The sequence below is a fragment of the Coccomyxa subellipsoidea genome (assembly GCF_000258705.1).
Source record: "Coccomyxa subellipsoidea C-169, whole genome shotgun sequence".
NCBI lineage: Eukaryota > Viridiplantae > Chlorophyta > Trebouxiophyceae > Coccomyxaceae > Coccomyxa > Coccomyxa subellipsoidea.
The window spans coordinates 107138-125199 of NW_005178026.1; the positions used below are offsets into that span (position 1 = coordinate 107138).

At 52.3% G+C, this 18062-nt stretch overlaps 2 protein-coding genes across 2 annotated transcripts; one reads left to right on the plus strand and one right to left on the minus strand.

Moving 5' to 3' along the window:
- COCSUDRAFT_54477 (glycyl-tRNA synthetase) lies at positions 1–7219 on the minus strand (the record flags this gene model as incomplete). The annotated part of the gene is made up of 15 exons (XM_005644323.1): positions 1–138; positions 427–554; positions 872–1005; positions 1353–1466; positions 1808–1912; positions 2360–2478; positions 2719–2787; positions 3108–3266; positions 3764–3850; positions 4173–4259; positions 4641–4794; positions 5164–5378; positions 6018–6203; positions 6542–6700; positions 7145–7219. 15 exons carry the CDS (start codon positions 7217–7219, stop codon positions 16–18), a joined length of 1914 nt encoding a protein of 637 aa, XP_005644380.1. The 3' UTR covers positions 1–15.
- An 832-nt stretch (positions 7220–8051) lies between these two features.
- COCSUDRAFT_44263 (hypothetical protein) lies at positions 8052–17436 on the plus strand (the record flags this gene model as incomplete). Its single annotated transcript, XM_005644324.1, has 19 exons — positions 8052–8139; positions 8361–8588; positions 8818–8889; positions 9090–9274; positions 9555–9627; positions 10013–10067; positions 10355–10358; positions 11321–11501; positions 11858–11926; positions 12371–12484; positions 12848–12927; positions 13258–13413; positions 14004–14269; positions 14559–14676; positions 14904–15079; positions 15919–15988; positions 16260–16409; positions 16816–17010; positions 17344–17436. 19 exons carry the CDS (start codon positions 8052–8054, stop codon positions 17434–17436), a joined length of 2373 nt encoding a protein of 790 aa, XP_005644381.1.
- Positions 17437–18062: the final 626 nt, after the last annotated feature.

An 18062-nucleotide genomic window follows, 5' to 3' on the forward strand; every position in this document is an offset into this window, starting at 1 on the left:
GCAATGCCGTGAAGATCAGGTGTTGTCTTCTGCAGCTGGCTGCTGGGCTGGGTGCGTGTCCAGCACCATCTGCCATGTCACTGCGCCAGTGACCAGCTGCTGCACCAGCTCTGCCACTGCATCCTGGTGTACCCTCACCTGCAGTCACAAGACACGGCTTTCACTCCCTTGAAGATGTACGCACGGTTGTCCGGACCTACAATCAGCAGATTTGCTAAGGCATCAGTGCGAGACCCCAGACAAGAAAGACTGGAGCCAGCTGCACTGCGCGAGGATACATGCACATTCATGTGTCACAAGATCCGTGCAAATACGACTCCCGGGAGCATTGCTGTGATGGTGATCTGGCTGCTTCCCCTCTTCTAAAGAGATTTGTGTTAGACACTTAGCTGCTTGCCATGCTTGGCCTGAAAGGCTCGTATGTACCTGAGCGGTAGTGTCGCGCTCGCGCAGTGTCACGCTGCCATCGCCATCGATGGTGGTCCGGTCAACCGTTATGTCATACGGCACGCCGAGCTCGTCTGTGCGCGCGTACCTCTTGCCGATCGTCGTGCCTGCGCAGAGAAAGCAGCAGCATCGCACGAGTGTGCAGACCTTCCCTCAAGCGTCGGCAACTCCGCACAGACTCAAACATGTTTGCAAGTAATGGGACTTGCCCCCTTCCACCTGAATGCAAGGAAGCGGGGACTCCAAGTGCGCAACCCATGCATGCTGTCCATGACCTAGCAAGGGCCTTTTTAGGACGAGCAATAACGGGATGCCATGACACAGAAAGCATCAGCAGCAGCTGCCACATGTGCACATGCAGTACTCGGCCCTGCATGGTGCTAAGATTTGAGCCAGGGGGAAAGATCCAGGAAATGGATGTCACCTGTGGTGTCGACGGTGTTGGCGAGGCCTGCGCGCGTTAGTGCGGCCGAGATGGAGCGCGCGGTCGCGTTGAGCTCCGGTTGCTGCACCAGAGGGAACACCGCCGCCTTCAGGGGTGCCACAGCCGCCTTGAACCTGCGCAACATGACAAATTGCTTTAGCATTGATTAGTAAGCACCAACACATTGGCTACATAATCTACATGACAGACACAATGTGGCTTTTCCAAAGAGAAAAACGTTTGCTCTTCTGTCCACAGGCGACGGCTGATCATCATTTCTGTCCGCGCTGATTGACTTGTCTGCATTCTGACAAGAAAGTGTGGGCTCCCCACAGAGCAACTGGCAGCACTTCAGCTTGTGGTTCTTTAGGATCCAGCCTGTCAGGGTCCAGGATGGATGCAAAAGGGGTGTTTGACGGCACAGAGCACAAGGTGAGGCCGAGAGGCATGCTGATGTCAGATGGTACTGTGCGTCGCGCACCTGAAGACGCTCTTGTCCTCGTTGCTCTCGCGCGCATAGTAGGCGTGCTCAAACATGCAGTAGATGATCCTGCCGATGCCAAACGAGGGCTCGATGACGGACGGGGTGAATTTCCTGCACACAAAGAGAGCCGCGCCTTTATAATTTTTCGAGTGTCATACTCTGCTCTGCAGACATCGTTGCAATGCCAAGGGTAGATAAGTGCGACTCAAGAACCGGGCTTGCGCAGCATACCTGCATCAGTGGCTTTCAAGGGCCTTGTGAGAGGGCAAACACAATCTGAGGAGTGGCCATGCGATTCTCAAATACAGCAGCAGGCAGAAGTTGCAGCACACAAAGCCCGGCATCCTTGCATTCCAAGACAAAGCATGCGAGTGGCTACTGCGTCCTGCAGCAGGGAGTAGCCCAGAAAATCACAAAACCCTCAAAATGTAAAAGGGAAGAGATGCGCGCACCTGCCGCTCAGCTTCTGCTCCTCCTGCTTGATGTCCAGCAGCGCAGGGGTCACCTCAAAGTCCCGGCCGCCAGCCGACACCGTCGCCGGCTTCCCCTCATCGAAACTGCAGCGCAGATACACTTGTTGTCACCCATTGGACATACCAGAGTCCTCTCTGCAGCTTTCCATCTGCAGCCTGGGCTACTAGCTTCGCCTTCGTTGGACATTGCAGCGCAGATACACTTGCTGTCAAAACACTGGAGGTTTAAAAGGTTCCTACAGCCATCTATATGCACACTGAATTGCTGTGATTCCCCCCACAAGACTTACACCACCGCAGATACACTCCATGTTACAAATTCTCACGTTCCAAACTCTCTTGCAGCCTTTCCAAGTGCAGATTTGATCGCAGGCTTCCCCTGACAGTATCTGATCTGCAGACACACTCGCTACCACAGCAGCAGTTCCTCCAAGGAAATCCTGCAGCGGCGCTGCGAGCAACTTGGCAAACTCTGAAGATAGCACGAAGCTTGTGCAGAGCATCTCTGACTTCACAGGCACAACGTCGTACCTCTTCTTTATGCATGCAGCGTCCTCCTGAGTGAGAGCATCCAGGGATTCTTGCAGCGGCTTGCCCTCCTTCTTGAACTGCTTGCCGATGGCCGCCTTGTTGGGCTTGGCCACCAGCACCTGCCAGCATGGCAGCCACATCAGCAATAGGAAATACCATACCATTAAATACAAAGCGTTGCCAAGACACTTCTTGGAGCTGCATCGGCTGTGGAATAGATTAGGTCAGGGTGCGCAGCAGCACAGCACAGTACTGCAAGCATGCCAAGCCCAGGAATGGTGGCCACAGTCAGAAGTTTCAAACAAATGAGAATTATAAGATCCTGCTACCTGCAAGTCAGCAACCTGTGAAAAGCCCACCTGTTCGTATCGCGGCTCTGCAAACTTCTCGTACGCTTCCAGCGGAGTCTTGCTGGCTGCGCTGTGCGCCTGCAATTTCACATTTAAAATATTGCTCGTAATGTTCGTTCTTCAAGAGTAAAATTGTCTCTCACAGCTGATGCAGAACTGACCAACACCTGCCGAGGCATTTGGTAAGGATCCTTGTCATTGACGGAGGGCAAATTAAACGATAAAATCGAAAGCCCAATCCCTAAAACTCCCTTGAATGTACAGATGCAGAGGGGAATGTACCATGCACTCGCAGGTCGTAGGCTGACGGGTCTGAAGTGATGGTATTTCAGATGGTGTAGGGTTCGGGGTGATTGCTCAGGATTCACAAGGGTTGCAGAGGGGAATGTGCCACGCACCCGCAGGTCGTAGGCTGACCGGTCTGCAAGGCCTACGCACTCAACCCAGCCATAGGAGCACTCCACCTCAGCGTCCCAGCAGTCTTCTGCGTAGTGCGCCATCTCATTGGGTAAGTGCTGCCGGAAGCGCAGCCGCTCGGAGGCGATGCCTATGCCCACCTGCGCGCATGTGCCGGGCCGCCTTAGTACGTCCACAGTACTTGCAGTGTGAGGATGAAGAGCATAAGCATTCCAACTGCAGGACTCAACATGAAGCCTGGTGACTTGCTGCACAGCTGTGTGCACATGCCTGCAGCAGCTCACTGGTCCCAAGTATAAGTATTGCTGCCCCCATGATTTGCCGGATTCTGAATTGCATGCCAGCTTGCCTATACGTGTGAGGGCCCCTGCAGGCTACAGGGTGTCAGGGCAGCATGGTGCACACCCCCCATAGCTCAGACGCAGAGGATCCTCAAGTATTCTCTCATGACACACTACTAACAGTCTCGGAGGCAGCATCAAATATGCGCTCGAATCCAGTCAAGCTTGTCGGCTATAGAACACTATCTGCATACATCAAGATCTGCCTGCACTCCTTCCCTTGGTGCTGGCTGGGGAGAGGCACTTGCAGCAGATTACAGGGCTCATGAAGCATTTCGGGACTACAAATGACCCACCAGGAAGAGGTAGGTGCGGCCTATGAAGTAAGCCAGTGTCTGGTTGGCGATAATCTTCTGCGCTACTGCATCGCCCAGGCTCATTGCCTGCAGTAACAGGTGTGGCACATTTAGACATGGGTTCAGGGCTTAGAGTGTAGGGTTTAGGGTTTGAAAAGGGATTAAAAATAAAAAAGGTAAACCCTAGATTTACATCATCTAATCATCCACGCCTCCTGCCTGATCCTGAAGCAACCCTGTGTCACAATATTCTGAAGCAACATATGTACACGGCCAACCAAACCCCTGGAACAACCTGGTGGTCATGCCTCAAGCGCCTCTCCACAGATGGATGACTAGTGTGCGACTAACAGACTATGAAATACTCTTTTCTGGTGTTGTGCAGCACTGGGTCTGGAGGTTGACGCACCTCTGGCCGCTTGGCCTCGTTGGTCTGCAGAGCACAGCTGAACAGTAGCGGAGTGACGTCCTGCACGCTCGCGAATTTGGGGTGGTCCTGCACACCAGGCACGTCTTTTATTCGGTGATACAAGCGCGGTAAGAGCCACATGTGCTGTGCTGCGTCCCTCCTCGGCAGAAAAGAGCTTGTCTTGCAGAAGCTGGTCTGCACAGCTTGGCTCGCTGCACACATCGCCTGTGCTGAGAAGCAGAAGTAACACAATATAGCCCTTCCCTGACAGGACTTGTCACCAGTTTTTGTAGGGGCAAGCAATCAAGGCCCCCTTCAGAGATTGCCTAGTATCTCATGCTGGCACAATAGAGGCCGAGGAAGACATTTTCTATGCTTATGACATTGTGTCCAGCAGTGCTAGGCTGTGTGCTGATGCTGCATTGATGCTGCAATGGCACAAGTGAGTGACTGCTTGAGAAGGCGCACCTTGTCATCGGGATTGACAAAGTGCTCGATCTCCGCCTGGGTGAATTCGCGCACGCGCAGGAGGCCGGCGCGCGGCGAAATCTCGTTCCGGTACGACTGGCCGATCTGCGCAGCTGCGAATGGCAGCTTGCCGCCGTTGTAGTACAGAAGGTCCCTGCAGGAGCATAACTCAAGCAAGTCAGCTAATTCCTGAATGACCTGTGTCATCGATACTGCTTGTGCCGGTGTTGCCCAAATAAGGTAAGACCCTATGCCTTGCTTTCATCATGACAAGCGGCTTTGCTCTCCGCACAGCTTGCCATAATACTGAAGCAAAGCCTTCGCCTGAGCGACTCGAGCAAACGGCAAAATGACAGATGCAGCTGAAGATGGCATGCGTGGTAAATGTGCGCCCTAAACAAAGACGTTCTACCAGCAACAAAGAATGCTAGGAAGGAAAACAGAATGCCCTGCCGGATGTCAGGCCGCCAAAAGAATTAGAGCTGTCAGCAAGATAATGCAATGTGAGAGAAAAGGTGCGCACTTGAAGTTGACAAAGATGCCCTGCGCGGTCTCAGGCCGCAAGTAGCCGACGGTGTCGCCCTTGGGGCCTATGGAAGTTTTGAACATCAAGTTGAACGGAAACGGCGCTGAGATGTCATTCTTTGTCTCGGGCGCCTTCACGCCATACTTTGTCAGCGCTGCACCCAGGCCGGGGCCGTCCAGCTCGTCTATGCGCGCCAGCACATCCTCCGCCTCCTGCATGCATGCAGAATGGTTTAAGACAATTAGAAACACAAAAAAAGACAGGTAGAAACCAAAAAACTAAAGGAAATTACCGAAACCCCTCTGCCTTGAAGTCTCGTCCGTTTCTAAGAATATTTCCGTATGCTCAACCCCCTGAGGACTGCAACGATGTCCCTCTACTGCGCACTATGGAGCATCTGTGCACTTACATTACAGGCTGCAATTCAGGCAGGCTGCATTGTATTCCTATGAAGTGGTGGCCAAGTCTGCTTGTTAGAAACTCTTGCCATGCAAGCTTTCTACAAGAAACCCATTGACAGCATGTACAGTATCCACTCTGTGTGGGCACTCAATTATAAAAAGAATTCAGCATGCTACCACTTCCAAGAAATTCCAAATGAGACACAGCAATGGGCTCCCCCCACGGGAGGTCCACAAGAAAGTTTCTCAGCATTTTGGGTACAGCGCATGCTTGTGCCGTGCATGTTCCTGGCACTGCAGCTCTTTGTGTTTTAAGCTTCCACAAGTTGCCCATCATCTCTGATTCCCACAACGCACCGACATCATCTTGGACATGGGGGATCCAGAGGAGCCCTGTACTTGTGGCATGACGTTGAGACAGGGATGCTAAGACTGAGGCAAAGGACGCACCGACTTCTTCTCTGGCATGAGGCCGGCCTTGGGGTCTTCGAGCAGCGCTTCAAGCGCTGCCTTCAGCAGATGGTCTGCCCTGTGGCAGTCGCCAGTCTTTGCGTCTGTCACCATAAAATCCGTGAAGCGGTCCACGTGGCCGCTCGCCTTCAGCACCGCCTCGGGCGTGACCGCAGGGCACTCCACCTGCCATGCCATGACATATTTTTAATCACCTTGTAGGTCCCCACCTATGTGCTAACCCAGCGTCATCATTATCATTCCTACTCACTGGATCCAAGCAAGACCCCATGAGCCATGGGCATGGAGGAAGATCCCGACCCTCTGCTATCCTTGTAATGCCACCCCACAACACCCTGAACGTGGCATTGCAGTGCTTGCATGCTTGCTGATGTATCAGGGCACCCCATCTGCCGCGCCACCGCACATCGAGTCAAATGCTGTTGCTTGCATGTCTGCCTGACAGAATCCAGTGCACCTCACAGTACTTTCACTGGGTGTGCATGCACGGGCTGCCTGATTACCTCGAGCATGGACTCCTCCAGGATGAAGTGTTGCCTCCAGAGCTGTGTGACGTTCTGCTTGATTGCGCATCCGGGGGGACCGAAATCATAGAAGCCCGCCACGCTGCCGTAGATCTTGAACGAGGGGATGAAGAACAACCGTCTCTCCAGCACATTTGTCTGCCCCCACAACTCAGATCGTTCAGATGCTGACATGGCCAAAAACCGCCGCTCGTTGATGCAGGGTAAGTTGTGACCTGGAGGAAGCGAGCAAACACGCGTATAGAGGTAGGTTGTTGCTGAGATGGGTTGTCAACGAACAAGCAGCAGCGGGTGACTGCGCACCATGGCAGCGCGGAAGAGCTCCTTGGCACTTGGGGGTGCCTTGGCATCTTTCTTCTTGCTTTCCTGTAGATAGAAGAACAATATATTAAAGGCAATCGTGGGAACTTTCACACTCTAATTAGTATTAGGGAAGGTGGGACTACTGCAGTTCTGGTGGAACATCCATCTAAGCAGATCAGTTGTACACATGGTACCATTAGCCATTTGCAAACACATTTAATGATTGTAAAACGTTAAATTATAATTTTGGGGATCATAGTTGACCATCTTTGGACATACCGAGCCTTCCTTCACCGCAAGCTTCTTCACGCCGTCTTGGACAGCCTCTACAGCTGCCTTCGCAGCACTAGCCATCCTGTGTCACAACGTCTACCGACGAAGAATACTAAAAAGGGTGTGACGCTTTGATGTTAGGAGGATCCCAATAAAGCTTTGTGTTTCTTGTGCAGAAAGGATTGGGTGAGACCAATGCTCAAGCACAAGCGTTGTCTGAACGGCACGATGCTTCTGTGCAGAACTGAAGTCTCTCCGATCCAGATCCAGATCCACCACAGCAGGATTTAATGTATTAGAAATGCATCTCTTGGGCATTTGCATGGAAGAAGTGGGCAGCTGAGTGCAGGTGCCGGTCTGCTGTCGCGTTCCTTGACGGCTAATCGTAGCCTGATCGGGCAACAACCAATACAAACTTCAAAGCTGCGTGGTCTGCACTTTATGTGTAAATCCCATTTAACGGTGGACACACGAAGGGCAGAGTGATATCTCAAGAAGCTGACGCTTATCTTTGGAGCTCTCACGTCGCACAGCACGTAACGTGCCAAGGGGATTGAAGAATCTTACGGACTACCAAACAAGCCACAGAGTACAGGTGACTATCTTACTTGCAAGATAGACAGAAAGAATTTAACATAGTAAATTGGGTACGAGAGGAAGGTACAGAGTTTCAACCCCAGGTTGCAGACTTGCAATATGGCCATCTTGTTGTGGAAGAAATGTTGGTAGACAGTAATATAAGCCTGAGAGTGCACTGAGGTACAATTGTTCTCACCTGCCTTTGTCACTTTCAAGGGTACCGTGAAGAGGCGCGCAGGAAAAGCTGATATTTAAGCTAGGATCTTTCAGACATCCAGGCGCACATCTGGGCAACGCCCTGGCCCAGGCCCAGGCAGCGTCAATGCAGATTGAGATGCGAAGGACGGCGTTCAGCCTCCTGGTACTCTTCCAATTTGCAGCGCCAGGGCTGTGCGCAGACAGCAGAAGACACCTCACCCAAGGTGGGCATCCCTGTGGAGCACTGCTGGTTGAGTAGCCGGTGTTGCATATGAAAGTGAGATGCTGAATTATCAGTACCCATAAGTAGTGATACGCTGTGCTGTGGGCCGCCATGTTGTGCGCATGGCGATGACAGCTAGCAAGAAGGTCCTTAGAGGTGTGCAACAGGGGATCTGCCGATAGGAAAGATTGGAGACAAAGGGGGTTAAAATTGGGCTCGCAGGGGGCCCACAGCAGCCACCACTGCTGCCGCTGCCTGCCTTGGGCTCGTACAATGCGCAACAGCAGGCGTACCTGCCACAATTGAACCAGCCGGGGCCGCAGCAAAGCTTTGCAGCAGCGCAGCAGCAGCAGCAGCAGCAGCTGCTGAGACAACAGCAGCAGCAGCAAACCCAGCCAAACACATCCTTTGACAACCTAGTGAAGACTGCAGCTCCCACCGGTGGCCCAGGTATTGGACAAAAAGCTGGCCTGGCTTTTCCTGTGGGTCGTTCTCTTTGTGCTTGTTGCTGCTGCAAGACTAACAGGCAGCACATTTCCACTCTCGATTGTCTCATTTCATCACTACTTGCTTAATCATTTTTTCACCTAAGGCATTCTAGATCATTTATAAATGCTTGATGGAAAGAAAGTGGATGACGGGAAGCATGCTGCGTTCCTGAAGCTGTTCTGAATTGCAGGGCTGGCACAAGCGCCTGCTTGGGCGCCGGCCCCCGCAATCACCTCCTTCAGCGCCTTAGCGCCTGCTGAAGGTAAGATATTCCATGACACTGGCAGCACGTGCAGACATGGCACCTGGCTGTTGCAAAGGCGCTGCTTACCAGCTCCTGTCAATCAGACCTGCAATGCACTTCTCAAGCTTTCTGACGGTCAAAATGGCTACCAAGCATTGGGCATAAATCAACAACTCTCATGAAAGTCGCGTGATACAATTTTTGATTTGCGCATGCAGGCAATGGCTGCACACAGCAGGCTGCGGGGTTAGTAACCGGCGCATGTTTTGACTTTTTGGCCCCGTTCCGGGCCGATTATGGGCGCCTGGCCGCTTACGGCGATGCCGAGTTCCGGCAGGCAGTCGCGCTGGGAGCCACGCCGAGCGACGCGTGCTGCGAGGATGCTCGCGAATTTGTCAGCGAGGTGAGTCACCCATGACAGCGCCGCTTTTTTTACAAGCGCATTGAAGTACATGCAAGCAAGTGCTGGCTGATGTGACAGCCCAGTGCACCGGCCAGGGCTCGTGTTAGCTCTCTAGAATTGCCCAAAATGAGGGCCCTCAGCCCCAGGTCAGCAATGCAGCCATGGCAGCGGATGCATTGTTGGACATGGTTACAGCAGGGCCCCTGTGTAAGATTTACTCTATATCATTTTATGATAAGGCTGTGGCGCATCAGCTGACAAGCACTTCATTGCTGTGCAGACATGCGGCTGTGATGTGCGCGTCGCCTCGGCTGCGCCTGCGCTCGGCATGCGCCCGGAGGCGTTCCCGTTAGGTGCGCTGCTCATATATTGCTGTCAAGGTGGAGTTCAAAAATACTCTAGACATGCTGTCTGCAGCATATGGCTGCGCACAGGCATAATATTCCGCTGGCTGGATGCGTACATTTTACCCTGCATGACTGGTGACAGCACGCGCTCCTCCTGCTAGCGCTGCCGAGTTGTTGTTCATATCAACAGCTTATAAATACACAAAACGCTGTCATCGCCTCTCATGCAAAGACACAAAAGATTGCTGTCCGCATGCAGCTTCTATGCACAGCTAAGAACACGCTGTCGGGGCGCACACATTAGCAATGGCAGTGCAGCGCGCCGCAATTGTCCGGATGTTGCATACATGTGAAGTTGACATTTGCAAACAGTGTGTGCTGTGTGTTGCAGTGGCGAAAGCACTGGTGATGGCCTGCCCGAGGTATAACATTGTGGACCCCTGCCGGTGACCCCCCAGCTAGCAAGAGCAAAGAAGGCAGTAAGCTGCAGCGCTGTCAAATTGACAAAACTGCAATCGATGGGAAGTAAAGCGCCGGCGCCCGTCAGGCATGAGAGGCGTTTGTCAGAATTGAGAATGTCTAGCATTTGGCAATGCTACTTTTCATAATGTGCTGCTGTCTCCATGGCGGCCTGGCAGATCATTACCTTTGTTTACGTTGTAGGGAAGGGTAGAAGGGTGCATCTGCACAGGTAGATGTTTATGACGTGAAGTTTACGTATGTTGCTGATTAGGCAAGTACAACAGAGATCCAAGACGTTCAAATGTACTGCCGACAGTTCCAGGGGACGTTCGGAACCTGCGCATGTCGCCAAATTGTCGCACTGTGCTGCTAAGGGCCCCGATTTGAACTCTTTGAGCGTCCTGTTTCATTCGCTTGCCCTATTTTTACCGGGGAGCCGTAGGTCGCTTCTGACGTGATGCAATGCAGCTCCTTCACGATGTCGTGACCACGATAGAACATAGTCCATTACTTGAACAAAAAGTATATATTATAGCATGAATGCTATTTTGACGGTTCGGGGACATATTCTTGCTATGGGTCTGCTAACACTGACCCTGGCAACAAGTCTTCACAGCTCAGCACAAGGAGCTTCACTCAAAGACCCCATCATTGAGATAAAGGATTTCATAAACAGCACTAGTGCCCATTTCAAAGGTACGGGGTGCATCTGCACCAGCTGCTGGCTTGCTGTGGTTGCTGCTGTGCGTTGTGGTGTCATGTAACAAGCATGTCCCAGCACGTCTCACACGTGCAATACAGGGACTCCAGAAGAAAATTCCTCGAATGGATATTTGACGCTTACTCTGCGGCTCAACGGTCCCAACTACCCTCTGTCTGCTGAGCAGCAGTCAAGTCTGCTTGACGCCATCGAAGACATCCTTTACAGTGAGACAGTCGTGAGCGAAGTGTCAGCTATCTAGCTGGCAGACATGAAGAGCTCGCCGATTTCCGACTACATCGAAGGAAATACGGTGACCTCTGGCTTGCAAGCTTTTTCTACTAGTGGCACAATGGTTGCAAAGCAATCAAGCTTGTCTCTCAGCACTTCGTTCTGTTGGTCTGTTTGTTTTGATCAAATTCAACCCAGTGATATTATTTTTTAGAGCTTAAAGTGGATTTAGTATGATTCAAGGCCACAAGGCAGCGTGGCAGAAGGTGGGAATGTCAGTGAGCAAGTCTTTGTTATGCCTTACAGAGCACAGCGTCCACAACAGCATTCGTGGTGTTTGCCCCATTGCTAGAGGAACATGTCGGGGACGTGGTCTCGGCATTTGAATTCGTTACTCAAAATGGCATCCTTGCAGACACGCTCTTATCCTCGGCAGGCCTCATCAATGCGCCCTCAACGCTCCTCCTGGATTTTGCCTTCACAGCAGGTCAGTAGCAGAGCCCTCCCAGTGAATTTTCTCCATTAAATGCGACGCAGGCACAATCAGGAGCAGCCAATGCAGGGTGAAGCAATGCACTATGACTGATTGCGACGCTGTCAACAGAAGCTTTACTATTGCATACTGCCAATTCTCTAATGGCATTTTCGGCCCCGCAAACAATGCTCCCTTGTCTGCACATGCTGCGCAAGCAAACACCTGCACGTGCGCCGAATAGGTGCCATCTGCGTGACACTGTTGCCGCCCAAGCAGTGCGCATGAGATTGCAACATTTGGACCTTAGCTGGTAGAGTCAGCGTTGTTTTGATGCCATGGCCACTCTAAGGATTGCTGATGCCGCACAGGGGCGTACAGTCAACCAGGGCCCATCAGCATGGAGCCCGGCTTCGCCCCAGTACCTCCCAGTGACCAAGGTGAGAGGCACTTGCTTCCTCCATGCAGCATGTTGCGCAGGTCTCAGCTCTCTACAGCAATTCTGCAGAGCGGCCATAGGCAGATCTTTGTCCTATCATGATCATGTAAGGCCGTGTCGAGATGACCGTCTGTCAGAACACCTTGATGGGAGGATTGCTCATGGCTCACATGGCTGTGGCTAAGCATGCATGTCACAAAGAAGACACAAACTTCCTGCTGCAGGTTCCACTGCATTTGGTGTTCGGCAAGGTATCATATGGTCTGATCAGCGCAAGGCAGTGTCCAGATGCATAATGTCAAGAACGCTGGCAGACAGCAATGCTTGTCTCAGCATGTACTCATTGGATGGCTAGGCCAACAAACAGCAAGTCACAAAGCCGCTAACGTTTCAGATTTAAGACGCTAACGGTTCAGATTTGAGCTCATGTTTGCCTGCGCTGCAGACATTTCTGCTGCTGAGATTCGGGAGATCGCACGCTCTTTTGCTCACCTGCCGCTGCTGCCGGTCAATTCTTCCTCCCTCGATGCTGCCATCGCTTCATTCCCCGGGCCAGAGGGTGCGCGACTCAGGGTTTGAGATCTTAGCACTGCTAAGATCCATGTCTTGCTCACTTCAGTGCTAGCAGCGCTGCCGGTATCCCCATTTGCAAGCCGGGCTCGTCTGCTAGATAAGAGAGCTCTTTTGAAATGAAGAGCTCCTGTCATGAAAGTCGGCTTTCATAGATATTATTCCCCCGCTCCTCTCATTGTCAGGGGTAATTGACAACTACCCCCTGCTGGATTTCAGAGTCCAGAGGTACACAAAAGTCCATGCTGTGAAGTGTGACGTGTGAGTGTAAAATTTGTGCAGTCACAAGCCTGTGATGACAAGATAAAAGGCCCATAACATTGGGAGCTGAGTGATCTTGTGGTGTGTGCAGCCGCGGATGCAAATGTGACCATCCAGTCTGTTCAGAAGACGGCGGAGACAGCTGCACTGGAGACCATTACCAGCATGCAGGTGCCCCTTGCATGCCTGCACTTTCTGGGCCCATGTCAAGCTTCTAGATTGCACCAAGGCGCCAGATTGCTGACTGAATATTGCCAGAGCTTTGCAGTGGCAGACCTGCCTGTCAGTGTTTGAAGCAAATCATTGTAGTGAAGCTGCGTCCAGCAGAACCACTGAAGACAGACTGCCTTTGAGTGCACCATTCTCTTTGTGACCCGTCCTCCTCAAGCTCCTGTGCTAGGCTTTTTTTTTGCACTCCGCCCCTTCGTTTAGCACCTCTCCATCATGCCTACCAATTTACCTGTAAGGCAGAATCAGAAGTGCGGCCTTGTGTGCATGCAGGCAAAACTGGCGGCTTTGAAAGCCGTTGATGTGAGTTCTCTGTCACCGGCTGACTCAGAGACACACAGGCTGGACGTGCGGGTGTTGGAGCTGCAAATAGAGGATGAGCAGAGCTACCTGGAGACTGTGCGCAGCTACCTGCCATCACTACAGCAGGTGCGCGCACATGCCAGGCGCATGCGCAGGGGTATTGTTAGGCGACGGACTAGAACACCAGTGTGCATCCTTGAACTCCAAGGCGGTGCTTTTGTACCTGCGGCTTGCTTCTCATCAATCAACCATTTGCACAGCTACCTGTCTTCGCCAGAGCAAGTTTCTTTTTGTCACTCCAAATTCTCAATATCCAGTAAGTCGCCACTATAACCTTTCCCCCCCCCTTGTGCCAACTGTAAGGTTGTTCGGTTGGCCGCGCCCACCTGTTCTTTTGCACCCCTTGCCTCTTGAACAAGCCGGCTGCAAGCTTGCTCCATCACAGATACATGCCCTCCTTTTGCCTAGGGAAATGTTTGTGCCGCTGCCCTGACGCTACCGGCAAGAAGGCCTGATCCCGGGATTTTCTGTTTGTCCAAATTTTGGGTTCTGCTTCCAACATACTCAGCACGCAATGCTATAACAAGCCACAAGAGGATTTGTAAGTATTTGCCTGCCAGGCAGGACCCGTATGGCAACAGCTCATCTACTCTGCTGCCATAGATTAGTCAGAAGAATAGTGATCAAGACATAATCATTACTAATTTGCCACGCAGGATCCGGACGGCGACGGCTACGTGGAAGCTGACCTGGCAGTGCCGCTGGCGCCATCCGTAACGGGGCGGCGGCTGCAGCAGGCAACGCCGTCGACCGCCCAGACGCTGGAAAGAAGCAACAAGGAGGTGACTCAGAATCTGCAGAAGCTCATCGAGACCAAATTCACGCAGAGATTCGGCGAGGAGCTTATCAGGAGCGTGGCTAAGGGCGCTGTGAGTGGCATACTCAGCAAGATCCCCGTGCCCATCGTGGGCGAAGTACTTGGGTGCGTACCTTTGAAGTAACTCTTAATGCATGCCTGCACGAGAGTGTTGTGCTTGCACCATGCATGTTGAGTGGGTGCATGCATGCGTGGTGCTGAGAATCGATAACACATCAGATTGGGTGCATGCATGGGTGGTGTTGAGAAGTGATAACACATCATAGCTGGTCTGCTTATTTTATTTGGGCTGTCCGGCTTGATAGTGAACACATACCTGGGATGAGAGGTCTAATGTGAGGATTATGGCAGAAATGAGGGCACGGCAAAATCCTGACTTTTCGTTTGCGTGCAGGAATCTATTTGGGACGCTGATAGACCCGCCCCCAGAGGAGCCCTGCGACCTTACATGCACCTGGGAAGCACTCAAGTCACGGGCCAAGGACCTTGTGAAGAGCCTGCTCCGCGTTGAGGTGCAATTTCAAGCCCCACTTAGATTTCAAAGAGTAATGGACAGCATCAATTGCTGCTGGTGAAACATCAAGATCCCCCCTCCAAATAGAAAGGATTTGCCACTAAGGAAAAGGCTCTTTAAACTGGGCGCAACCAACTGGGCAATGCCCCCTGAAGTAAGCCTAAATGACGTTTTTTGGAATTTATATCCCTAGACCCTAAACTTTACAAATCAAAAAACCCACAGGACCAGAGGAACCTGGAGAGACAGCTGGCGGACATCCGAGCGCGCTGGCAGGCGGTGAAGGTCTACGACGGGCTCACCTCCTGCAGCCCCCCTGGCACAGCCCCGGAGACTCGCCGAGAGCAGTACGGCGTCCGAGTGACCGCGCTTGACGGCACCCTTGTCGGCGCCGAGGGCAGGTGCGAACGAAATAATCCAGGGGTTTCAGAAATGAGCCAGGGTTTGGTTATGTAGGGCTTGTTGAAGATTCCAGATATTCGTCACGTAGGGCTCCTCTTTGCAATGCCCAATGATCTAGTATGACATCCAAGTAACCGCGCTTGACGGCACCCTTGCCGGCGCCGAGGGTGGGTGCGAATAAAATATATGCTCGGGTGCACTTGATGGCATTTCTGCCTTCGTACTCTCTTTCTGTATCAAATGACTGTGGTGCCTTTTTGCCCGAGACAGGCTTGCCTTTTGCACATACCTGCTGCGCATATTGTGATATGTAATCCCACCTGTCATCTGGCCAGAGAATTACATATTCCAGGGGGTTAGAGATCTAGTGCTTGCATGTAGGGCTCCCCATGACCAAAGTGTTTCTGCATCCAAGTGTTGTAGCTCGACCGGAAATTTTGCTGGCGCCGGGGGCAGCTGTGAATATAGTTAACCATGCGGTTATGGAGTTGGCCCCAATGGCCCCAACCTGCAGCAGATGCACGCATGAAATATCTTTGTGCGCAAGTCTGCTAGCGCACAACTGGCATGTTTGGCGGCTATCGGATGCATCGCCGCCATTGTGAGGCCAGCGTGCAGGGGAAGATAGCGGGGCATCACATGGTTTGGTTTTGCCCATACTTTCATGTCTTCGGCTTTGCTTGTCCCAACACATGTCTGTAAGTGTCCATGTAGTCATTCTTAGCATCCATCTTGGTGCATTCTGGTGGGATCTTTGATGCCCCCGGATCTCGAGGCGTGTGAGGGCCGCTCCATTGGTGACTTGAAGTGCACCTCACATATGGTGCATGCTCCGTAGGTATCTGCCTCAGGTTCGCAACAAGACGCCGGATTTCAGTAGGGATGCTGCGGCGTACCTCAACTACCTGGTGGACTGGGGGGCCTACGCCTGGCGCTGCTTTCAAAACTGGCGCTCAATTTTGAGTCCACCTACTGCAGACCGCCCCCAGAAAACATTGCCGCCAACAATGTCCAGTCCCTCAGCGTGAGTCCCTGCCCTGCATTATGTACTTGAAGACACTATATTGGCTGAAAAGGAACCTAGGCCACAGCAGGGCTCTTGCTCTCTGCCGCGCAGTAATCCTGCTGCTCTACCAACGCATTGTCAGCCGTGCTTAGAAAGATTGACTGCTTGTGCAGACTGCAACGAAGAGTTATGTGGCGGCCGTTGCGGCTGCGCGGCAGGCCGCAATCAACCAGCGGCGCGCAGCCGTCACCATTGTGGCTGCCAACTGCGGTGTTTGCAGGGAGCCCTTTGCAAACTTCAACTACTACTACCGAGACTTTGATGTGAGTGAAGGCCCGGGTGCACCACGCCTTTCATGAATGTTACTACCCGTGGCTGCAGATTTGTTTCACCTCTTGGCTGCACAGCCGCTGATAATTGTTCGGGGCCATGTTGAAACATCCCAGTGCATGCATGCGATAGGCTTCCTGCTGTCTCAGACAAGCGCACTTGGTGTCCTCCATTCCCCAGACATGCACAGGCTCCACCGGCTGCTTTGGGGTTTGGCTTTGAGCTTAAAGGGTCTACTGGGGGGGGGGGGGGGGGGGGGAAACCCACATAAGCTTGTTGCTTCAAGCGCGCTCTGCATGTGCAATGGCATTACGTCATGAGAGACCTGCGCTCAGCAGATCGGCGGGAGGGCTATGCAAAATAATGTGCATTCAGAAAATTCAAGAAATGTGTGTGCAGGTCTCTGTGACCGTGAAGGACTCCTTTGTGAACGAGGGTTCGGAGACGAAGCATTTCGTGAAGTGTGTTAACCTCCCTGTGAGTGACGCGGACGAGCCTGGCAACCCCTTCTTCCAGAGGTCGTTCACCTTCAACAGAGCCTGCGGCAGGGTCCAACGACAAAACATTGATGAGGTGCAAGCACAGCAAGACCGGGTGCGACCTACGCCCCAGCAAACTTAGGCAAACAATATATAGACAAACATCATTGCAATACAATGCAGTATTACAACAGAGGGCCCCGGCTGGCTGGGGATTGTATACAATATTACACCATGCCCACGGCTGGTTGGGTTGTCTTGGATCTGGCGAATCGAGGAAAGGGTTGGGAATATGGCAGCGGGTGGCAATGACAAGGTTGCAAAGGTGTGGACGTCCAGAACAATGCTTCACCCATGCCCCCGAGGATGCTGCATGCTTTTGAGGATTATCATCTCACTACAAGGTTTACTATGGATTGGTCAGCTCAGTACGCCTGTTGCAATGCAGGTGTTTGCGCTATATGAGAGGCAGCTGGATGATTTCCTTAAACCAACCCTGCTTTGGGCTCAATCCTTTGACCCATTTGCCGTGCCAAAGTGACAGGCGCCAACGGGAGACTCACTAAGAAGTACCTGCTGAGTATATGTAAAAGTTGGACTCATTCATCAGCCTTTGAGAATCCTATGAAGCTTTATCGGAGCTAGTTTGGCCTTGAACAAGATGGCTACCAGTGCGACAGTATGCTGGACATGATGGCCTAGGAGACCAAGTCAGTATCATGTGTCACTATGACCACTGCAAGTTGCCAAACATGCAGAAGGCCATATGATGCAAAAGCAATGCTTTGCTCCCTGCCACAGTTTGTGAATTTGAAGTCCTGCTGTGAGTCACAGCTTGTGACGAATCAGTTGGCCGGTCTGAGCACCAGCTGAGGACTTGTCTGTGCTTGCGCTGACACAGAAAAGACACCTTGGACGTGTAGATGACATCTAGATTCCACGCAGGGGAGATTGTTTGATGCCATGCAGCTTTGCAGGAGGCATCAGCATCCCGAGCATCTGCTGCTTTGAGACGGGCAGCATGCGGTCGTGTTGTGTTGAGGGTGCCATGTCTGCAGAACAGCATCTAGATTTCCCGTAGAAGGTTTTCCGGACCTGCGATTTTAATGCCGCTTTCTGCATGGATCAGCACGCTGTGGAGAGTCCGGGAGCTTATGGATGTATGCA